The sequence below is a fragment of the Haemaphysalis longicornis genome, unplaced genomic scaffold (genome assembly GCF_048455015.1).
Source record: "Haemaphysalis longicornis isolate Haplotype H1 unplaced genomic scaffold, Haemaphysalis longicornis Haplotype H1 scaffold_1, whole genome shotgun sequence".
Lineage (NCBI taxonomy): Eukaryota > Metazoa > Arthropoda > Arachnida > Ixodida > Ixodidae > Haemaphysalis > Haemaphysalis longicornis.
In genome coordinates, this window is record NW_027526203.1 from 138,887,479 (window position 1) to 138,912,306 (window position 24,828).

General features: G+C 44.8%; 1 protein-coding gene across 1 annotated transcript; it reads right to left on the reverse strand.

Annotated features, from left to right (window-relative positions):
* Positions 1-279: 279 nt before the first annotated feature.
* On the reverse strand, positions 280-23,128 carry LOC144137004 (uncharacterized). Its single transcript, XM_077669439.1, has 3 exons — positions 22,455-23,128; positions 8,109-8,294; positions 280-850 (listed from the first exon to the last, which is right to left on the reverse strand). Exons 1-3 carry the CDS (start codon positions 22,674-22,676, stop codon positions 716-718), a joined length of 543 nt encoding a protein of 180 aa, XP_077525565.1. The 5' UTR covers positions 22,677-23,128; the 3' UTR covers positions 280-715.
* Positions 23,129-24,828: the final 1,700 nt, after the last annotated feature.

Genomic DNA, 24,828 nt, shown 5'->3' on the forward strand with positions numbered 1-24,828 from the left:
ACCGGCATTTCTTCACAGCAATATATGCCATTATTTTGTTCTTCTGCTTTTCTGTGTTCTCTTTGTCTTTTCTTTTTATTTTGGTATTTTTTTATCAATCACTAGAGCATGAGCACTCAAGACCATATTCTGAGTCAGTCCTCCATTCACTGTGTTTCCTTGACTCGGCCGAATGGAGCAAATTCGCTTCAAGGATCTTTTCTACTAGAGGCTGGAGTAGAGAGAGGGAATTCAGAATGCCAGGCTCAGATACGTTAGATCCTCACTGTGGAAGTTTTCGTGTTCTTTTTTTTCTGTTGCAGCTACATTTTAGGAGCTCTATGCGCACTAATATTAAGATGCATCCGCATTCGAAAATATTGGATTTCATTCCACTTAGTTTTTGCTATTTGTTTTTGATTTGCAGTCCCACATGGGATATTCGCAAATATCTGGAGAAAACGTCACCAAAATGAAAGGCACACACAAGGGGCACCATACTAGGCACCTTCTGTTGCCCCTTCAGTGGCCAGCTCCATGATATTTGGCGTGCGGCACGCCATCTCTAATGCTGACATTCAGGGCATGTGGCCGCTTAGCCATCTTGCTGGCCGAGCTCTTGGCAGGGCGACCAGCAGGCACTGTACCTGCTCCATGGTTAACCCCAGGGCGACGCCTCTCGATGCCTCCGGGCGCTGGCACAGGCTGCATTCATGGCCAGGTACGAGGTGACCACCTAGGGCTCCTTCGTGATCTTGCGAATCTGCTCAAGCATCTTCCCAAGGGCTGTGGCGTAATATGGGTTGCCAGAAGCCAGAGAGTGCTGGCCCCACTTCTCCTCCTGAATCTGCTTCAGCAGCTCCGCAGTATCCTACAAGGGAAATGTCACTCAACAAAGGCCACTTCGAGGTCAGCCCTAGCTGGCACTTTTACATTTTCCTCTCACTAGCCCTCTTTTCTGCTTATTTCTCTACATCTTTAAGCGCGCCTTTGTGACATTAGGTCACTTTTAAGTTTCTTGCAGCACAAACTGAATAACAACCAAAGAAAACTCTGCACTGCCACAAAAAATTAACCAAGGGTGACCCTGAATTCTTCCAACACGTGAAAATATCACTGCGCTACACCTGCCCAAAAAACATCGGCATTTATCCCCCTAATAAATTTGACACTAACGTTGACAGTAACCCACAGGTATTTTACAGCGACATTGTCTTTACACTTTTGCTACCTTTATTACTTTTATGTGTTGAAAAAAGATGAACATGGCCTATTTTGAGCATTATTGTCCCAAAACTAGTGAATTGGATTATCTGCCCTTTGTACCAGTCAAAAATTCCTTACAACACTGACAAACTCCCTTACATATCCAAGAGATAGCATCATTGTTACAACTGCCATTGACACATCATCAGTGAAGTAATTTACACTGTGGTAAACACAGGCAATGAAAGTAAGTTGATTGCTTCTTCCGGAAGACATTTCTATAAACACCACAGTATTTTCCAAAAGGAAATAGGTTTAACATTCCTTTGCAGTGTGTGGAGCATGCACTATTTTAATGCTCGGGCATTCTTTTCTATCATTATTAAAATTGCGAAAGCTAAGTGCCGCCACTATTAGACAGCCAGCTTTCTTCTGGTATAAAGTGAGCTCCACTGAGGCCAAGAATGCAGGCTTCTATGACCAAATTACCCATGACCTTCCATACATCAGTTGTTGACATTTTTATACAACTCAGGAATTAGCCACATATTCAATACCAACTGAATCCTTGATATGGCAGTGATCAGGCATTTTCGATATCGGTAAGTACCTAAATGTTTCCTCTCTATTTCTACATTTGCACATTTAGTTAGGTAATTGGTTTGATTTTTGCATGAGATTTCTGGCAAAAGTTATCTAGACACTACTGACTGTTTAATAAAACTGCTGATCCTTTTTCTTTTTTAGATAATTTCATGATATGTGAGGTGGTTTGCCTCGAAAGACAAGCTTGTTGTGCTGTTAAGTGACCCAAGTGTAGGCCTAACCTCATGACGATCGTCGTCAGTCTGTGTGTCCACCTCCATCGGCTCCGGAAGCTGTGGTAGAGGCTGCACCACCAGGGATGACTCGTTCAGCAGGCGTGCAGGTACCAGGATGGGTTGATTCGGCCACACGAAAGTCCCAATAGAAACTTTCATCTGGGCACTTGTCCCCTAGGGCCAGGAGCCCAAGCTGGTGCCGATCCTTCGCCGTTACGACAGGCGCATTTGGAAAGTTGCCCCCGTAGATGTTGTGTACGAGCGCTTGATACTTGCAAAAGGCCCCCTGCTGACCAGCTCGACAGGTGCAGGTTCCAAAGTCCTGGCAGACCTCGTACACCTTGCTGTCCTCCGGCTTGGAGCTGGGTACCTCATACACATTGTTGCCAAGTCGCGTATGTTCTGTGCGGCTGTCGCTGGCATCCGCCGGAGCAGCTTGCCGTAGCGTAGCTGGTGCGCCGGCACACGGTTGTTGGCGTGGTCAATTAGTTTATTTCTTAAGTATGATTCCCAGCTGTCGGCAACCAGGTCCACTAGGGCCACGGCATAGCATGCCTTGTGCCGATGCAGGACGACATCCTTCAAATTCCGGATGGAAGCTTCGGCAAAGTAGTTTGTTTTGTGGTCCCTTGTGGTCAGCCCCAAAAGAAACAGGAGCACCCACTCCGCCTTCCGCTCCAGGAATAACTTTACTCGGGCCACATAGCCTTTGTGGGGCATCCACTCAAGGGCTTCGGTGGCTGCTCTGAGTTCGTCTGCTGAAGAGGCATACATGATCTGCAAAGGGCATCCCAAAATATATATATTTTTCACACACTTATGCTATCCTCTCTGGCTTAATCTTGTTGAGCTAGAAAACAAAGCACAAATTAGATTTCAACTAAGACTGGAGCAAAATATTTAGCTTGCAGTGATGTTTTCGTGTCATCACTTGTTTTACTGAGCTGGTTTGTCCGTTGAGCTTGTTATCTCCTCCGAAAAACACATCGTCATCATCATCATCATCATCATCACTATCATCAGCCTACCTGCGTTCTCTCTCAGACATGTCCAGCTGCTTCTATCGTGAGTTGTAGGGTCCATTCTTTGCCCCCAATTTTTTAGATCATAGCTCCAAATCCTTTGCCTTCCCCTATCCCAGTTCGTGGTAGCCGTTCTATTACAGGGACAGTCCACCTGTTGTTCTTCATCTACATAACATGACCTGCCTGGCTCCACATCTTTCGCTTAATTCAAACCAGAGTTCTTCAATATACACCAAATGCGAAACTCTGCTTCAGAATCCAGGCGGCGCGAGCACCCCTGCCTTTCTTCGTGGAACCTAAGGAGCAAGTGTACGGGTGTGGACCCAGGGGACAAGAACTGAACGTCGCAAATCATTTACTTAGTCACACAACCGAACAAAACAAAGCTAGCTTTTAAAGTAGGAGAGACCCGCCGCAATGGCTCAGTGGCTAAGGCGTTGCACTGCTGAGCACGAGGACGCGGGTTCGATTCCCGACCGTGGCGGCTGCTTTTCTGATGGAGGCGAAAAGCAAAAACGCCCGTGTTTTCGAGATTTCGGTGCACGTTAAAGACCCCCAGGTGGTCAAACTAATCCGGAGCCCTCTACTAAGGCGCGCCTCATCGCCTGCGTTCCGCTGGCCCTTTAAATCCTACAATCAAATCAATTTAAACTAGAAAACTTGAGTACGAGAATATTTATTAATGTTTCTTCAGTTTTTTTTATGACTTACAGCAGTAGCCACAAGCACTTGAGTATTCCATCAACTTTTTTGCTGACAGATGACCAGGTCGTCAACTTACCCCGTGCTTGCCTCTGTTTGCTCCAGCACAGGGTACCAACCACGCACCTACGTTTGATACGTGGGTCCTATGGTGAGTTTTTCAGCTGGGCGATACTGAGAAACTCTGATTCAATCTAGGAAAAACACTTCTACACTTGCCAAACCTTTATCGCCTTCATTCATTCATTCATTCATTTATTCATTCAGTCACTTATCCTTTGTACCTCTAAGTGTTAACTCTGGCATTTGCCTTTCCATGGCTTGATTAGGCCAATGTGAGCTTTTTTATTGTTTTTTTTTTCATGGTCCCTTATGAGTGCTTGCTCAACTTTTGCCCTACATGTCATCACTAGAAGCACACAGTCTTTTTAATGACAAAGGTAGCTTGCTACAAAAATTTACGGTATATTTTCTGAATGCAACTAGCATGTAATACAGTTGAACCTCATTATAACGAACTCTGGTATAGCGAATTATCGGCTATAGCGAACTAAATACTAACTTTGGTTGGTCACGCTTTATTTCAATGGCACTTATTCTTTTAAACGAAAATGAAACTGTGAGCTGCGCAGGATATTATATATAACGAAGAAATAGTTATATATAACGAAGAAATAGAAATAGAAGCTACTTGGAAAAACTCCGGCATCCGAAACTGCACAAGTATAAAGGCCCTTTTGTCCGGGGACACTGTAGATAACTTCATCGTGCTCAGTGCTGCGAGTAGCCACCAGATGAAGATCACATACTTCATCAAATAAATAAAGACGCAGGCCCAATTTGTCAAGTGAACCTTGTTTTGTTGCAATTTCACATACTCATATCCTGGCTCAATCAGCTTGGAATGCAACAAGGAGAAATGTAAAAGTTACCTTGTTTATAGTGGGTTGGATACCTAAAAATGCATTTTTGTATCAAGTATTTTTCTGTGAGCCAGATTGTCGATTTCTTACAGACGATTTTTACCTCTACTGTTATAAAGAATATTGGATATAACGAAATAATGTGCTGTCCTGATACTACTCCATTATAACAAGGTTCAACTGTAATTGTCCACTTAATTTCCTTTTCATGGTTCAATTGGATCAGGAATAACAATTTGCCCAAAATACTTATGATCATCTACTTGCTCCTGTTCTAGTATACTGCATTGTGTATTTTGAATGGGCGTCTCTCCTCATGTCAGCTAGCATTACCTCCGATTTCTTAGTGTTTATTTCCAACCATGCCACTATGTACTGATTTTGAAATATTTTGCTCAAAACCCCGTGGAACTGACTCCATAAGCAAATTTCATCTGATAATCTAAAATGGTTTAAGTATTTCATTCATCCACAATCTTTTTTTTGGATAAGTTGTCTTCGTGCCCCCTCTCCTCTGGGCAGACCTAATACATTTAAATGAGATTGTCTTCTTGCGTGACCCCTGGCAAAAATAGTTTTGTAGAAATAAATACTGAGGGAAAAGGTCAGCTAGGTAAGGTTAACTTTATGTTGTTTACGGTTAACTTTACGGTTAACTTTACGTTGTTCCAAAAAATTTTGGAAGTATTTGGCTCCTAAACACAGCGCTGCTCAAAACTTGCCGTTTACTAATCCCGATGGTTCGGCCGTTTCCGCCACTGACTCCACCGAAATCATGAATTCCCATTTTTCATCTATATTCACGCATGAACCCACCACCGATATTCCGTCCTTGCCGCCCAGAGACTTCCCGCAGATGCCACGCATTTTTGTTACAAGCGAAGGAATTGCGAAACTAATTGACAACCTTAAATTCTCGAGTGCCCCTGGCCCAGACAATATACCCGCTAAAATTCTGAAAAGCACAAAAATATTATCCAGTCTTATCCTGCAATTCATTTTTAACCAATCCCTTGACATTGGTTTTATTCCAGAAGACTGGAAAATAAGTAAAGTCACCCCCGTGCCCAAATCCGGAAACCTTTCAGACCCCTCAAACTATCGTCCTATTTCGTTAACATGCATTGCCTGCAAGCTGCTAGAACATTTATTATACTCCCACATCGCAACTCATCTCGACCGAAATTCCTTCTTTTTTCCTAACCAGCACGGGTTCCGGCGTGGGCTGTCGTGCGAGACACAGCTGTACGAATTTTCTACTGATCTTCATTTTAACCTGGACTCTTCTTTTCAAACAGATGTAAAATACCTCGACTTCTCCAAAGCTTTCGACCGTGTTCCCCACCGGCGTCTAATAAGTAAACTTTCTTGTCTCAGCATTGACCCCTTAGCCCTATCTTGGATTAAAAATTTTCTTACCGGTCGTGTTCAGTTTACTGTAGTCGCGAATAATGAATCAACCCGTGTTGATGTAGTTTCCGGTGTACCGCAAGGTTCCGTTCTTGGGCCTCTTTTGTTTATAATATTTATTAATGATATCCCAGACGAAATTTCATCTACCATCCGCCTTTTTGCAGACGATTCTGTACTTTACCGTCGCATTTCATGTTGTACTGACCAAATTGCACTGCAGAATGACTTGTCTACCATAAATAAATGGTGTTCGCGGTGGCTAATGCAGCTTAATACAAAGAAATGTAAATTCATGCACGTTTCGCGCAAGCGCACTAACTTTTCCTTTCAGTATTCTGTGAACTTCCAACCCTTAACCCAGGTCGACTCGTATCGTTATCTTGGCGTAACCATATCAAGTAAACTAACATGGTCCGATCATATAGAACAACTAGTCGCCGCTTCAGCAAAATCACTGGGCTACATCAAAAGATCCCTTAGGTTCTGCCCACCGCAAATCCGAAAATTAGCTTACGAAACCTTCACGCGTACTAAACTTGAATATGCGTCTGCTATTTGGAACCCTCACCAAAATTACCCAATCAACGCATTAGAAGCAATCCAAAATCGCGCTGCCAGATTTATCACCTCACACTACAGTCTTCGCTTAAGTATTACCACTATTAAACTATCCCTCAGCCTCCCTCCCCTAGAAATTCGCCGCAAGGTCACTCGGCTCTGCCTTCTGCACAAACTATACTATACTTTCCCTTCACAACGCAATACCGTTCTTCTCCCTCCCGCCCGTTCATCGCGTCGCCTCTTTAACTCTCTCAGTTTACAGCGCTTACATGGTTCAACTAACGCTTTCAATAAATCCTTTTTACCTACAGCCATTGAAGACTGGAATAACCTGCCTGAATCCACAGTGCACGAACAAAACCCATTAAAATTTAAACAGCTAATCACAAATCATTTGATTTGTTAGTAAATTTACAATTATTGCCGCTTTCTCCAATGTATATTTATTTCCTTCTGTTGACACTGTTTTTATCATGTAGTTCACTCACGATTATGATTTGTACCATTGACAATCATGCATCTGTGGAATTGTGCTTTCCTCCCCCTTTATGTAATACCCCGCAAGGGGCCTTTAAGGGTTCAATAAATGATGTAATGATGATTATGAATCATTCTTCAGTGAACATCAGAAATTATGATCACGCTCCACGCCTATCACTGCCAAAAAATACAAGCACCACTTCAGGAAGCATGCATATGGCAATTACAAGTAATGTTATTCGTAAAACAATAGTGACCAGGCTTGGCTCACCCATACAGTTGATTGTGACAGGGTTAAAGCAGAAAACAGTTTGTGAATATATTTTAGTTTGAGTTATCCAATCTAGTGGAATTAGTTGAGACCTCCTGACGTGTGCTGCTGCTTCAATGTGTGGCCATTTTTGTTTGTGCCTTGACCAGAAAAAATTGGTGACTACAGTCTGGTTAAATCTCGCACCTTCCTGCTGAATAGCACACCTTGGCCATCAAGTCACAACACAGATAACTGAGCCAGTGTTGTTCAGTTGTTCACCCCGCAATAAGGTGCTGGCCTCTCCACGAACGTGCTTTTTGCTGTGGCAAGTTGACATACTTGGAAAAGAACATAAGCAAAGTTTGTGGACTTTTAAGATGCGAAAAAAATGTGTGAATGGATAAAAGTAGGAAAGATTATGATAGCAAATTCTTACACACAGCAGATCAGTTTAAGTACATGGGCAAAATGCAGCACTGCTTATGAACTGGTAGTCATGCCATGAACCAGTGAAACTGCCCTGAAACAAAAGCAAGGAGCATTTTTTTAAGTTACCATTTCAGCCTCATCAGTGTATTAGCTTTGTAGAATACACCCCTAAATAGTCTTGAAATTCACGAGAAATGGCCCCTCCATAAACATGTTTTTTAATACCCCAAATTTTATCTTGCAAACAGGTATAGCGTCACAAAATACTTACTGCTGTGCTGCTACTCTCGTACAATAGCAAAATACTCATACACACCTTCTGAAAAGCAAATATCAGCTCCTGCCTCTCGTCTCGACTGACGTGATTGCGGCTTGCTTGGAGCCATCGCCACTCTGCTTGTGCCACGTGGAAGTGGCAGGGGAGCTGGATGCCTTGTGTCCAGGTAGCGCACAACGCTGCCTTTTTTGCTGCTGAGTTGTCAGTCATGAATGCCTGTGGTGCCTGAAGAATAATATTCGCAATGTAAAATCACTGTTCCCTTGTTTCTTGCACTTCAGCAGATGTCGTGTGTGACGTGGATACTGCTGGATGCTGCTCGTGGCAAAGGGGCACCTTGTCCTTGAGCTGATAGTTTCACATACAGTGAAACTACCTTTATTCGATGGGGCAAAAACAAGAAACAAATTTGAGTTACTAAGGGATTTTTCTAGCTAAGCAAAACCAAAGCCGGAAAAATTTTAAACAGTGTCATGCATTTCGCATGTAGTTTACTCTTGGGCCCCTAACTACACCAATACTAAATCTACTTTGCATTTAAACAATATTAATAGAGTCAATTTAGGAGTAAAATATTGTTGCACATACCTGGCTTCCAAGGAAATTGGGAGCCAGCAATGTTTATTGCAAAGAAAACGTGGCTATTGTGATTCAACCATTCTTGCTGTTGAAAAATAATGTTGTGTATGCTTCCTTGGCAGTCGCAGCTATAGTGCCAGGAAAATATCCTGAAGTCTCTCTATGCTACTCATTGCACAAAGACACGTAAATGCGTATTTATGTTGCTTCAAGAACCTAAATTCATGCCTTCATTGTGAATTCCCCCACATGGCCATAACTTGGTTGGCAATTGCTGAACATATTTTGGGATAAGCTGCACTTAGCAGATCAATACGATCGAGATTTTGGTTCACAGAGACGAAGAGAGAAACAAGGAACAAAAGGGGCCAACAGTGCAGGGCTTGGATATTGCCCCTCCAGCTCCCTGCCCTCACGAAAGACTGCCACCCATAAAAGTTACAGTATTCTATATCCTTTTGAGCTATGCATATATTAAACAATCAATTAAGCAATTGTCCAATCCAAATAAAGATTGAAAACCTGTTCTCGAATGTGCACTGCAATCCTCCTCTACTGGAGCACACTTCAACATAGGGACCAGGCAGCTGAACGGGTAGCGCCACCACTCAGCGCTCTCTTCGTAAGTGCAATGAGCCGGTGCGTTGGACTACGCAGCATCCTGTTGTTTTTGCCGTGTTTGTCTCGGTGCTTTGAATGTTTTGGTGGTGTTGAGAGCGGATATGTGCGGTGAAACGAAGTCTATACAGATCAAAAGGGTCATGGTTTGGGCCTGTTGGTGATGCATAATGGAAACTGAAAGCGCAAAATAGACGTTTTATCTACGTTCCACTTTTATTCAGTATGATGGTAAGCCATGCCTGCAACGCGAAGGAATATGCATTGGCTCATGCATTGCTCCGATTCTTAGTGATTTGTTTTTATCCAAACTAGATAACATTGTGGCTAGCCGCCTTGACAGCATGAGTGTTGTTCGTGTGTTTCGCTTTGTGGATGATTATTTATTCTTCTTAGATTGTAATTCTGATGCTCTAGAATGTCGCGCCCATGATGTGTTATCCGTTGTTAAAGAAAATTTTAGGCCCCTCGAATGTACTTTTGAACTTCCGGTTAATAACTCAATACAGTTTCTCGACATAAACTTGACATTTCACCCAGATCACACTTGTTGGGCATACCAACCAAGGAGCAGCAAACCAATCCTCCCCTTTCATTCCGCGCACTCTAAATTGGTGAAGAGGGGAATCATAAACATGTGTTTTAACAACGCTATCAAGAAATCGTGTGACCATTCAATGGCTACCAGCCTCCGTCAACAATCGCAAAGATTGTCAAACTCGGGGTATCCGGCTCTGTTGCAAATCGCTGTTGCTGAGTCCCTGCTAAAAAAGTTTCGAGCCCGAACGCAGGGAGAGCAGCCGGCCTCACTCGAAAACCGTCCAAAGTATGCGGTTATACCTTACCTCCACAATATTTCCCACAACTTGAAGAAAATTGCCGGACGTACCAATATTAGAGTGGTTTTTTCTGCCCCAGAAAAACTGGGCAAGTTATGCATAATGAGTAATCCCGGGGGTCAACGCCGTAGCCGTTGCGGTATAAAACATAAATGTAAGCACACAACATGCGCAGAAAACGTGGTATATGAAATTCCTCTTTCTTGCGGCAAACGTTACATTGGGCAGACTGGTCGCTGTGTTAATGACCGGCTTCGCGAGCAGTGTTGCGGAGTTACCACTCCGGAATTGGAATGAATCCGGAATCATTCCACATTTTCGCGTACCCGGAATGGAATGGGAATGGAATGGCTGCAATGCTTGAAGGAATGGAATGGGAATGGAATTAAGCTCCTTTTGTCCGGAATGGAATGGGAATGGAATTACATGCATTTTTCCCAAAATAAAGCGCACTTTGCCTTCCACACACTGTGTTTTGTCAAAATATGCAAAAATCCGCAAAAGATCCCAACAGCCCAAGTTCAAACATTAATAAGCCGGAGCCTTGATTTAAACAATAACTCAGTACTGTTAAAATCTATTCGCTGATTACAAGCACGGTATATTTATAAGCAGCGATTCTACTACAAATATATCCTTAAATACAGTGCTGCTACGAAGTTCGTCGCGATTCTCCGCCTAATAAACGCGGCTCTAAGCCGTTGGTATCCGTCGTGGGGAACTACCGCGGTTGTTCCCAACCACAATTTTTTACCATGGCGGCGCCTTCGCCCCGGCTGCGAGCTATCTCCCCACGCTTCACTTTTGTTTTTTTGCGTCCGGAACCGTCGGTGATCGCATCCCACCTCATCGTCATCGGGACGCTGGCGCGGTGCTTGCGTTCACTGCTCAATTCCGCATATCAGCTTACGCCCCATCTCCCTTAGCTCTCCGCCCTCCTCCCCCAGGACGTTTTGCAATACTGGCCCTCTTGTCTAGACACTCGGACGCCTTTGCCCGAAGCAGCGTCTACGAAGGCTTAAAATATTGGTTCGAGAATCCACCCGAAACAGGAGAGCCCATGTGAAAGGAACTGCGGTCATGCCTGCGCCTGCAAGCTGCAAGCTTTGTTCCTAACCGGTTCCGACCTAACGGAAAGCGAACGCTAGCCACTTTCCCTTGCTTTCCCGACTCGCAAGGGCAGTTTCCGTTGTAAATGTGACGTCAGCTGACGTGGCACGCGTGTTTTCCACGGCATCTCTTTTAATGACAGACAGCGAAGCGAAAACGGCTCTCAAACACCTCTTTTAAGCAGCTCGTTTGTGAAGCGCAACACACAGGCAGAACGCAACTGCATTAGTTTTTGTTTTCAAAACTGATCTTTGAAGCAGCCGTCATTTACACTTCATGTTTTCAGAATTGAACGGTGAAGCGCCCATTTGGCTCACACCATTTTGTTACGTAATTTTGATGAATGAAACCAAAATAAACTTTTTGGTAGCATGAGACCTTTATTGCAGCACGGCAGCTTGATACCTTTACTGCAGCATATAAAATTCACGAGGAGACCTAATTGCGCCGCTGAGCACGAGGTTGCGGTTCAATTACCGGCCGCGGCGGCCGCTTTCCTGATGGAGGCGAAAAGCAAAAACGCCCGTGTGTACGAGATTTCGGCCTAAGGTGGTCAAAATTAATCCGGAGCCCTCCACTACGGCGCGCCTCATTGCCTGCGTTGCGTCGGCGTGTTAAACCCTACAATATATCAACGAGGACACCTACGCACTTTTTTCTGGCGTAGGGATTTCCACTACACTAGACTGACCGGCTGCCGAACGTGTCCTTCTATTATTATCGTTATCATTTTTCTTTACATCTTTTCTTTCGTTTGATCGCCCCGACCAGAGGACACTTGGGGGAACCTTCATTGCTACTCCACTGCATGCAACTTGCAACTTCTCAAATTAATTATACAGGCCTCAGTTATACAATTAGTTACGCAGGCCTTGGACTCAGTTTTGCTGAGTCCAAGGCCGCAACACATCCCCTAAGTCCTTCTTCAGTTAGCTAGAGCCAAAGGTTGCGTGGTGCTAAAGTGTGAACAATCTCCCAATTTGTAAAAAAAAAAAAAAAAAAAAAAAACAAGACGCAGATTAGTATACGAACCAATGCACTATCCCAGTATACACTAAAGAGAGAAAAAAGAATTCTCCCTGCGCATTGGTTCTCATCGAGACACCCATCCTCGTTAACAAAATTACAGTTCTAACCATGCTCACGACCACTCCATACGCGTGTTTACTGCTTAAGGAATATTATGTCTTCTTCAACCATACTTTTGTCAGCACAAAAATAGAACATGTCGTCACGTTAGCATTAAAACATTCACACTTTACCAATATTAAAGCATCACAACTCCTAGAGACGTGCTGACCATGCAAATACCATAATAACTGCCTGGAAAACGGCCCGTATGGGAATTAGTAGGGTGATTGCACTGAACGAGATATGCCACAAAGCCACTATCCCTCGACCTTGGTTACGTGTTTTGCGTATTTTAGCAGTTCTTAATGCGTGTAATAACATCAGCTTAATGGTGGGTTCATTAGTAACTTGATAATCACCCAATAAAACGTTGAGGAATTAGAGGAATGGAATTGAACTGCCCGGCCATTCCCGGAGTGGGAATGGGCGATGTTCCGGCATTCCGAGGAATTGAAAGGAATGGAATTTAGGCAACTTGTAATTCCCCGGAATGGAATTGGAATGGAATGGGGACGCCCATTCCGCAACACTGTTCGCGAGCACTCTAGCAATGTCAAAAACGGGAGTGGCGGATGGTTAGCGCATCACTGTTCCACGTGTCACCACAAACCGCACTGCGAACCGCTCTTCGACAAATGTATCATAATCGGCAAGAATAAAGATAGATTAACAAGAGAAATTATAGAAGCTGAAAAAATAGATAGGTTGCAGTCTCACTGCGTGAGCACACCCTCTGTATCCCTTTCTCAAAAAGAACTCTGTTATCTCAGGCGATTATAAGTGTCTCTGCGCATGTGTGGTAGTATGCAAGTGGAAAGCGTGGCATGTATATATTGTGGTTTTTTCCAAATACATTTTGTTGGTAGTTAGCGCTCGTCCTGTTGTCCCCTTTCTTTGTCCGTGTCTATTTTGCGCTTTCAGTTTCCATTATTCCTCTATACAGATGTGTTGGGTTCTTAGATGCAATAACGGCTACGTAAACTTCTCGGACGCTTCTAAATTTGGGTATGGGCTACAATGATATGAGCGCTTTTTGCAACGATTTAAGCTTGACTCCATCTGATCTCAGTATGAATAAAACTACTATTATTAGTGTTCATTTCTTCTTAAATGCACTAACAGCTACGTAAACTTGTTGGATCCTGCTAAGTTTTGAAATCGGCTACATTGACATGAGCGCTTTTTGCAGGGCTCTGCGCCTGGCTTTGCGCAATCTGAGTATTAGTATTCACGTCTACCAATCTAAATTATCCTCACAGGTTTCAGTGCCTACGGTTTCCACGCCAGCCTTGGGATACCTCGATACCTGTGCTTTGAACAGAAAGGCACTTATGTACTAGATTGATTACACTTTGGCCGGGCAAACGTCATGGCAGTTTGTACTTTCTTTCTGTAGCCCGTGAGCTTTGTGGCTTCAGTTTTGGTGAGTGACACAGTGACAACATGGAAGCCTGAGAGCCGAAGCAGAACTCCCACGTTTGAAGTGGTCACGCACCACTAGTTGCCTAAAATAGGGGTGCATCAGCCAGAGTCCTTCAGCACAGACACATTTCCCACACGCTGGAAGCAGTTGGGATTTGGAGAGTGGTGCATTGAATGGCAAAATTAAACAGCCAAATCACCCAGCACACTGTCTAACGACGACGATGCTTGAACGCGAAGCTCTCTTCGTGCAAAAGAGAATGGGAAAGGGTCAAAGCTCAACTAGACGAAGTTTAAATCCAGAAGGCAATGAATGAAACCCACACGAGAAAGCTTTGCAAAAAATATTCACAGCATATCCACGGGGTGAATGATGATGAGTGGGCGAAGCTCCTGAGGGGAAATCATCGGTAAAACCGTGACTCTTCAGTGAATGTTCGCCCACTACATCTGTGTCCGAACGTAACGTCTAGAAAGTCTCGCTTAAACCGCGCGTCGGCACCTTGGGGCTGAGCTCGCCTGATGCGTTTTGCAGACGCCTCACGAGCTCTCACTACATCGGGGTCTGCCTGCCGATACGCGCGCTTTCTCGCCGCTTCCCGTTCTCTGACGTTTTGGAGATCCTCTTCGCGCCGCAGCCGTGCCGCTTCGCGTACGGCAGGGTCCTCGCGCCGTTGCCGTGACGCTTGGGCCTCTCGTTCTCGAACGCTGGGATCTTGGCGGCGTCGTCGCGCAGCCAGACGACACGCTTCGGCCTCCCGCTCTCGTACGGCAGGATCTTGGCGGTGGCGTCGCGCAGCTTCACGGAGCGCTTCTGCCTCGCGGGCTCGCACATCTGCAGCCTTATCCATCGGGTGACTCCGAGCGCGCGCCAACAGCGAACGGATTTTATTACAACGCTCCCCGCCATCTGGTAAACAATCCAAGAACTAAACTAGAGGTAGCCACGCCATCTAGTAAACAATCCAAGCGCATCTTTTCATCATATACAAGTACCGCGATCTAGTAAACAATCCAAGAACTAAACTAGAGGTAGCCACGCCATCTAGTAAACAATCCAAGAACTAAACTAGAGGTGGCTACATACATACGTCGAGGATGGACAGACCCACGCCCTAAGGAGCTTCGCCCCTAAAACAGTCAGCGTCATTAGTCAGAGGAGTACATGATTTTTCAAACGTTGGTGGCAGCTTGCAAAACTCGACCGCAGCATTCAATTGTGAAATTGAGGGCAGGTTTTTAGCACCCTTCTGGCTCTCGTCCTTCACCCACACAGGAATTGTTTTTTGAAAAACCATTTACCAACTAGCCAGCAACCACAGCCAGCAACATTTGCAAGTATTGTAAAGCAATGCTTTTCCACGACAAGCAATACCATTCTGCTATCATGCGGTATGTATTCTGTAAACGATTTCGGATGACTTCCCGATTGGCGCATTGAGCATCATCTGCTATTTGTAATTACTGTGTATGGGCGCAAATCACGCATATGGCATTCCTCTGAAAGGTCCCCTCTACTTTCAGGATTTACCAGTCTGAAAAATATCCCCGAGGCTTGCAGAGCTGCGGTGCAACTCCGCAAGCTGCACAGCAGCAGAACGACAGAAAGCCATGCATAACTGCGCTGCGCTCGCCGCCACCGGCATTACCACTGACGAGCGGTTCACTACAAGCGGCGCTGTTCACTGAAGCGACGGTGGTGCCACACAACGGCCGGCCGGTTTTTTTCCTTCTGTTTCTTTTCCTTTTTGTTTCTTTTTTTTCCTATGTTCATATCGCGTGACTGTGATTTCTTATCTTTTTTTCCCTCTTCCACTTCACTCATTTTTTCACTGCCCACCAACCATGATCCCATTCTACACTCTCCCTTCCCTTCCCTTGCCGAGCTCCTCATTTTCTTACTATATATACTACCACCCTCAAGCGTCAGATACAATTCTAGTAAAATATAAATAGCCCAGAAAGTGAAGGAGAACACAGTCGCCCAGATAGCCGAATTGGTAAGGCATTGGACATGTAATCGAAAGGCGTGGATTCGGTCCCCACTCTGGGCGCGTGTTTTTCTTTCTTTCTTTCTTCTGTATATTAAAAAAAATGTTTAGTTCATTAAGCGTAGTGAAAAAAAAAGAGCCTAACCACACCCCTATGCCTCCTTTGGCATTGTAGACTGCTGACCTATCTTTCTGTATTTCCTCAAAGAGCCCCTCATTTCCTTACTATATTATTCTGCGAAAGCCTAGCGAGGGTCTCGGTTCTGGCAGCCTTGATGCCTAGGTAGCATAAGAGGGCTTCCCGCCAGTTACCCGCTCATGACAGGCTGTAGACGTTTGAGTCACGCCCCGGGGGTTGAAAAGAAGGTCCCCTTCTCCCCGTGTAGTCAGAGCGGCGCTGGCTACCACCCTCAAGCGTCAGATACAATTCTAGTAAAATATAAAAAGCCCAGAAAGTGAAGGAGAACACAGTCGCCCAGATAGCCGAATTGGTAAGGCATTCGACATGTAATCGAAAGGCGTGGGTTCGGTCCCCACTCTGGGCGCGTGTTTTTCTTTCTTTCTTTCTTCTGTATATTAAAAAAAATGTTTAGTTCATTAAGCGTAGTGAAAAAAAAGAGCCTAACCACACCCTATGCCTCCTTTAGCATTGTAGACTGCTGACCTATCTTTCTGTGTATATATATATATATATATATATATATATATATATATATATATATATATAAAATTAAGAGAAAAGGTTCCTGGCTATGAGGTTAGCTGTACGATAGAGAAGTCAAACTGAAAAACATAACAACATTTATTCTAACGTTTCGACCGGGGGCCGGTCTTTTTCAAAGATACAAATAGTGCAGATCAGTTGGGTTTAAATACATTTCAGTTGTGGGCGGGGCAAGAAAAAACGTAGGCTCTACGCGACACAAAGAAGCCGCAGAACGTGAAAAAAAAAGGGGGGGGGGGATAGATGGCTGTTGGAGTGCTGCCGGGGAACAGAGGGGAAAGGGGCCTAATGAAGGCAGGCGAAGCTATAGGATGAGAGCAAAGCATTGCAAGGTACTGAAGTCACGACGGGAAAGCAAGAAGGTGAGAACTAAGGAGGGGCTCGTTTTAGCTCGTTTGTTGACCTGTTTCTGGCGGCAGGTGCCAGGTAGGGCAACCTGCAGGGTGTGAGAGTTTCAAAAATACAGAAAATATGCAAAGAACCAGAGAAAATTGACTGGTGAGGAGAAAAGGGTGGGAGAGCCCAGAGGTAATTACGGATGCCTAGTGCAAGCGTTAACACACATAAACAAAGGGAAAAAAGAAAAAAGAAAACGAGGGAAGGAAGAGGGGGATTGGGATTAGCGGGAGGGACGCGGAAACCGCAGAGGGAGGGGGGTGCGGGGATGAAAGAGGTTCGAAGAAAAGACCAAGCGACCAGGCGGGGATGAAAGAGGTTCGAAGAAAAGACCAAGCGACCAGGCGGGGATGAAAGAGTGTCGCGTTGTACCGCCTTGATGTAGATGTCTAAGCATTTGTCTCTTTGTGGGGGAGGAGTCCAATGGCGTAGTGATGGCAGCCTAGTGTCCATATTAGGGTCTTGTGATTTGCCATAGTAATATTCGCTGAGCCTAAGCGTTCGGGAGAAGTTCTCTAGATCCTTATAAAGTTGGAATTCGTCTAGTCGGCCGGTTGCAGGGCAAAAACTCAAGCCTCTTGATAGCACGCGTTCTTCGTCATCAGTGAGGGGGGTGTCGGAAAGATTTACTATGTGGCACTCTTTGAGCTGGGAGGGGTTCAGGTCAGGAATATTTTCGGGGCTTGCATTGGAAGGAAAAAAAGACGTGTCTACTTTTTCAGGAAGGGAAGTTATGCCGTCCCGAAGCAGCTTTTTCTGTTTTGTTAGAATTAGTTGGCGCTCTTTGTATCTTTGCACTATTTGTATCTTTGAAAAAGACCGGCCCCCGGTCGAAACGTTAGAATAAATGTTGTTATGTTTTTCAGTTTGACTTCTCTATCGTACAGCTAACCTCATAGCCAGGAACCTTTTCTCTTAATTTTGCAACAATGGCTAGAGGCACAGTCAACGCGAAAGACATAAGTTGTAAATTTCCAAAGTATCAACTTACTTCAGTTGTCATTGGAGACTCTCACTGCAAGCACCTGCATCACCACTTCAACCCAGGGCGGAAGGGAACGCCCGCATTCATCTCTCAATCCGGTGCGAAAATCGTCGACGCCTGCTCCCTGCTGGACTTCGTCCCGGCGACAACCACCGCCATCGTGCTACATGTCGGCACCAACGATATGGCCCATTCCTCAGCGGAAGAGGTGTTCGGGCGCTATCGCACCCTTTTGGACGTCATCGCACGAGACTTTCCCAGCATCAAGAGGGTGTATGCCACCCTAATCCTGCCCCGCTCCATCAATCGCCGCCGTGGTGGAACGAACCGCCGTTTCTTCGGGAAATGCAACAGGGAGGCTGCCCGCTTCAACGGCCTTCTTCGCCGGCATTGCCGGCAGACAAGGGGCCTCTTTTTCCTCGACCACGGCTTCCAGTGGCTCCCGCCGGCTCGGGTGCTAGCCGCTGACGGGCTCCATCCAAGTTTCGAGGGTGTGGCTATCCTGGCGAGCCACCTGCACCAGACCCTACGTCGAGGATACGGAAGCGCAGACGACACGTGGCAGCAGCACTCTGCGGGCCACACAGCGGCTGAACCGGCCCCTACCTCTCCTCCACCAGCACCGGCCTCTCCAGCGGCACAATCCCGGGCTTCAGCCCAGGCTCCATCGGACCCAGCGGCAGCATCCCGGTCTCCAGCCCAAAGCTCAGGCAAGGCTCCATCAGACCCAGCGGCTTCATCCCAGGCTCCATCGGAGCCTCGCTACAACTTGCGAAAGACCTTCTCGGCCGTCGTGAACCAAAACCGAAGGAACTGACTATCAGGTGACTCTTGTGGTCAGAACAGACCAACCGTGTCAAAATTTTTTTTAAAGGCTAGGAAAATTGTTGAAAAGCGAGTACGATATCAGTGCCATCTCGGTACCCTCATTCTCTATCGCAGTTGTGATGTTGTTCCCAAAGGGCTCCGCATTTACGTTAAAGCCGCCACCTCCGACATGTCTCAAGAGCTTCAGGCTAGGTGGGCGCTATGCATACATGAAGCATCCAAGGAACTTTTGAATATTGTTATTGACCACGATAACTCACAACTAGAGCACATCCTCAGTGAGGAACGAAAACTCACTGACCAGGTAGACTTCACGCCCCATGAAATTAACCTTTTAAAAGTGTTTGCAGAAAACAAAGAGCGCCAACTAATTCTAACAAAACAGAAAAAGCTGCTTCGGGACGGCATAACTTCCCTTCCTGAAAAAGTAGACACGTCTTTTTTTCCTTCCAATGCAAGCCCCGAAAATATTCCTGACCTGAACCCCTCCCAGCTCAAAGAGTGCCACATAGTAAATCTTTCCGACACCCCCCTCACTGATGACGAAGAACGCGTGCTATCAAGAGGCTTGAGTTTTTGCCCTGCAACCGGCCGACTAGACGAATTCCAACTCTATAAGGATCTAGAGAACTTCTCCCGAACGCTTAGGCTCAGCGAATATTACTATGGCAAATCACAAGACCCTAATATGGACACTAGGCTGCCATCACTACGCCATTGGACTCCTCCCCCACAAAGAGACAAATGCTTAGACATCTACATCAAGGCGGTACAACGCGACATTCTAGCTCAATGTAAAAATCGATCACCGCATCACAAAAATCTCTCACAGAAAGAGGAAAAGGCATTAAAAGGTTTAAGCGAGCGCTCCGACATAACAATCAAACCCGCCGACAAAGGTGGCGCAATTGTTATTATGAATAAGCAGGACTACATCACTGAGGCGGAAAGACAGCTCAGCGATACTTCTTTCTATAAACCAACTGTCACCGATCAGACTCCGCAATTTAAGAACAAGGTAAGCCAGACACTGATTGCGCTCGTCAAAGACAAAAAACTTCCGGAAAAAACTGCAGCCTCACTTCAAGTTTTAAGCCCAGTTCCAGGACGATTTTATATGCTGCCTAAAATACATAAAGCAGGAAATCCAGGCAGGCCAATCATCTCCGGTATAGGGACAGTAACAGAAATCATCTCTAGTTTTATCGATAGCTTAATCAAAGACATTCCTCCCACACTACCTTCATATGTAAAGGATACAAACCATTTTCTGGCTGATATTATGGATCTAGTTATACCAGAAGACAGCCTGCTAGTCACTCTCGACGTCGCCTCGCTATATACAAATATTCCACACTCGGACGGCATCCGATCTGTCATCCAGGCATACAATGATGCCGCCCAAGACAATTCAATTGATGGTGAAACTCTCGGCGTACTTCTAAAGCTTGTCTTGGAATTGAACAACTTTGAGTTCGACAATAAGCACTACGTGCAAATCGACGGGACCTCGATGGGAACCAAAATAGGACCCAACTATGCTAACATTTTCATGGGCACATTGGAGTCGGAATTTCTAAGCAAGGCACAGCTTCACCCTCTTTTCTATCGAAGGTTCATTGACGATATTTTTCTCATTTGGTGCCATGGGGAAGAGAAACTTCTAACATTTATCACCGCTTTCAACAACGCCCACGAGAGCATTTCATTCTCCCACTCGTATTCCGCATCTACCATCAACTTTCTCGATGTATCAGTGAGGTCGAAACGTTAGTTCGATCATCGTTTTCATACGTGTGTCTACCCTCTCGTGTATTTTTGAAACCGAATCCCGGAACTTATTCATCGCTATATATCTATATATATATATATATAAGAAGAAAGACTTGTCTCAAGTCGAAACGTACAAATAAACCCATGGAGGAAAGAATGCATATAAAGTCTTCAGCTGGTGTTGTTACCGAGGTTTCTTAGTTTGTGTCAGCATTTTTACATTAGGTAATCTAGAAACGTTGCTTTGTGTTCACCACTCTTTCGGCCCCATCGGCAGCCTCTCAATTATATCTATATACACACGCGTACAGAAGACTAGGTATTCCTTAAGTACATATTAAAACTCCAAAAAATAAAACTGCTTCTGGTTTTCTTCATGCTGGGTTTGTTTCAATCAGTAATGATGGAAACCCTGTTTTCACCAAGCTACAACTTAAGCCGAGCCACGTCGAGCCTGTCTAGTCAAAATGGCGGCGGCCGAGCTGGTTTTTTGTATGTTCTGCTTTTGCCCACCGTCATTGAAAGATTGACGGAGTAATCTATCACGTAGCAGACAACGCAAAATTAAGACGTGCTTTTTGAATAGAACTTTAGTGATACGGTAGTTTGATTGGGATATCGCTAGTGCTCGTAGAACCAGCGTGACTGGTCACAATAAACGGTATTGGCGTACTTTCTTGTTTTGCCTGAAGTCTTGTATGGAGCCTTTGTTTGTATACAAGGTGACATGTAGCGTGGCCAGTGGCAACCGTCCCGTACGTCCTTTCAAATTATATAGCGGGCACGAATTTACGGTCGAAAGGGACCCTATACATATTAATGAAGAGTGAACATGTACCGCGTATATGAAAAGCGCTGCAGTGTCCAACATCAGTGCTGTCTTGCATAACGAATGGTTGATTTATGGCGACATTACCTTTGAGAGAGGGCCACTTTCAATAGAAGAATGCAAATATTTTAAATCTCGGCCAGTTCGGTCATGCCGCCGCTAGTTTCGAGTATCTGGGCTGAAGTTCTGGATTTACAGCACTTCATTTTTATCTGAAGAGCGAGGAACTACGTCTGTAATGGACATTTCGTTCCACTTGCCTCACCTCTATAACGTCGAGACATAAATATGTTCACTTAATCACTAACAGAACATATACTGGTTAACCTATGGGTGCACATATTAGAAGGTGCTCGACTGATGACCCCTTGCGAAGCCTCAGCAACAGCCAAGTAGCAGCTCAGTGTGCTGAACAAAATATCTGACCAATTTCAGCTACGTATACTTAAATCAATGTTTTATGGGAACGAAACATTGACAAATGCATTTAGTGTAGAAATTTAGCAAGTATTTTTTCAGACAATTATTCTGGAATATTACAAAGTGAAAATAACCTGCAGCTTTCTATAGAGAACTACATTGCAATGAACACTTGTCAGTGAGTCATTCGCCAACATATTTTGTTATTCTGTGCGCACTGACAGCTGTCCCCTGTATTTTTGTTTCCTTTCGTTTTCCTTAAAAACTGCTGACTGCACCACTATGCTTGCACCCACTTCTGTAAATTCCCCATTATCGTACTAGAGCATTGATGTGGAGCCAGCGTTCGTGACATATTTTACCTCTGTGAGAAGGCCGTCCATAATCTCTTACGCTCCCCTTTTACAAAAATTTTTCTTCCTCATGTGAGTACTGTTTGTATAGTTTGTGCCAAGAGATGCAGCATCTATCCCATTGCCGAACCTGTTTTTCTCTTGAAGTGGAGACCTTGCATAGCACCCCAGTATGATCTGCATTCGATTATATAAAAAATTAGAAAAAAAACTACAAACAATTTTTAGGTTGGAGATTTCACTATTGATGTTGGTATAATCATGCCAAAATTCGTTTTTATATAATTTTTCCTAGATTCCCTGCCCCTTTTGTCCTGTGTATTAGTATAGTCATAACTATTTAGAGCGTAAGCTTTCATAAATGAGCCATGCTTTAAGTTTACTCACTCGAGCATCACCGAAGCAGCATGGGTAGCTCTGCTTGAAGAGGTCAAACGTCGCCTTGTAGCTCTCTGCTTTGAGAGCTGTGCAGTAGTATGGCGAGGGCATGGCACCGGCTCCAGTTGCGACCAGGACAATAGTCACAGTGGTCTGGGACTCGTCACACGATGCAGTAGAGCCCAAGAAGACCATCTCCCTAGCAGCATCCACCGCCTGTGTCCGCTTCATTATAGCTCTGACGACCAGCACTGCTTAGCAGCTGCCGTCTTTGGATATCGAAATCCTTACGTCAGAACCTGCAAGAAATATTCAGAGAAGTTCATTGTAATGGCTATGAATATTTGGGACTTGCTGGCTGCTTATGATCGGCCATATTGGTCAGTGCTGGGCTAGCAGTGACATTCCAGTAAAAATCTAAATGGAAGGTCACACATGTGCATAAATACACTGCCGCAAACACGACTTGGGAATGCAAATAGGAATGCTTGTTTCACTGCATTAGGAATGCAGCAAAGCAAGCATACATGGGATTACTCATTATGTCTTTAAATATTATTGGGAAGAAATCCTTAAAACAAACAAAAGGAATTCCATTTTAAATATAGCAATTTGGAGTGCTCAACGATACTCATTGTAAATTTAAAAGTACTATAAGCAATGCTGCTATTCAGGGAAAAAAACAAATTTTGACTGCCTTTTCCTTTTCTTCTTTTTTTTGCTTCTGGGGATTCACTTACATATTGTTGGCTGCTTTACCTGCAAACATGATGCTGCAAGGCACAGTGAACACCATTAACGCAGGCCAATCACAGAAACACTACCCTCAAGATTTTTTCCGTTGGTTACAGGTAGGTTGAGCCATAGTGGAAGTAGTGGAAGCCTAGGAACCAATTCTTTTAACTCTTTCTTGAACCAGCTTGCCTACTCCTCTCACAAATGTAGGTAGCTGTGCAAAATTCTGTAAGCCTTTCAGGGGCAAAACGTGGAAACGCTCGTGTCGATATTTCAACGCAGGTTAAGGATGCCCAGGTGGTCAAAATTAAACAGGAGCCCTCCACTATGGTGTGCCTCGTAGCCCAGTGTAGCTCCAGCACGTAAAACCCTAGAGTCAGTCATCAAGCCTGTAAGAGCTTCCTTGCACATTGCTGTCCTGGCCTCTATGGCAGCAGGACATAAGTTACATACAAGTAATGAACATGAAATGATAGCGGAAATATAATGTCAGCAAGTTAACCATTTCTTAGCTCTGTAAATTTTCATATTGTTGCAAATGGATTGAACTATTACTCATAGCAGATCTATACTCATCTGTTATACTACTTGTGTTAGGCCGGCAAGTTAACTGCAAACCAATGATGAGCACTTTTTTTGGTTCATCCTGTGGTTGTCTGTTACACAGCAAATGAGGATCTCACAACCAATAGCAAAGAATTGCTCGCCACTTTTTCTATGTGCTTCTAATTTATAAGTGCAGCCACTTTGTGTCTGGAGTGTGCTGAGCTAAGTACAGCCTTTCAAAAGTTTCTAGGTCAAGCCAGGAAGGTACAGGCCGCAAGAAATTCAGTGTACAAGCTCAGGTCCCGAAAAATGTGTTTTTGTGTATGTTGCTGCTGCACGAAAAATAAGTACAAGTTGCTACTCAAATTTTTTTTCTGGAGTATCACAAGACGTTTAAGCTGAGAATTAACTGTGTGGGAGAGCATCTGCCTTACTCTATGAACGCGTGGCTTCATGGCACTATATGTATTTGAGCAGCGAGATGGTAAAGAAAGCCACTTCGAGTGTACCGGTTCACTGCCAGAGAAGATAAGAACTTACCCTTCTCGAGGTATGCCGGTGCTTCCTCGGCCAGCTTCGACAATGGGTCAAGCAGGTCTTCACCGTAGCTAGCTTTCTTCCACATCCAGAACCAATGGTACACGGTGTTTGGGGATGATTCAGGGCTCCATTTGCCCGCAAATTCTCTCCATCCTCCAGAGCTGCGAGTTTTTTCCGATGGACGTCCAATGCCACTGCGGGGCTCATGCGGCTCTTGAAATACTCAAGAAATGCCGCACGGGTGTCTGCGGTGTTCCGCAAGAGCCGCATTCATTCGGCACAGTCCACGGCGTGGTTGTGTTGTTCATGGAACTTGACCACTGCAGCCGGAGGGACTGCCCTCTTCAAGAAGACGTTGCTTCTTTGAGTGTCCTTTGTGACCCGTTTAATCTTGATGTCAACAAAGGCTTCACAGATAGTGCAGTTTCTCACTGCTGTTTTGTTGCGGCTGTTGTGCTGGCATTTCCACTTCTTTGTGGAATATGAACCTGTTCAAAAGAAATATTTCAAATTATTTTTGCCCAAAGACAGTACCTATTCTCAATTGTGCTTACTAAGCTTC

What these genes read in the sequence shown, in the direction of transcription:
- LOC144137004 (XM_077669439.1), bottom strand. Translation starts at nt 22,676, where the DNA reads ATGAAGCGGACACAGGCGGTGGATGCTGCTAGGGAGATGGTCTTCTTG. An exon ending in GCTGCTTCGGTGATGCTCGA is followed by an intron (nt 8,295 to 22,454) that starts GTGAGTAAACTT and finishes ATTATTCTTCAG; the next exon opens with GCACCACAGGCATTCATGAC. An exon ending in TGATATTTGCTTTTCAGAAG is followed by an intron (nt 851 to 8,108) that starts GTGTGTATGAGT and finishes TTTCCCTTGTAG; the next exon opens with GATACTGCGGAGCTGCTGAA.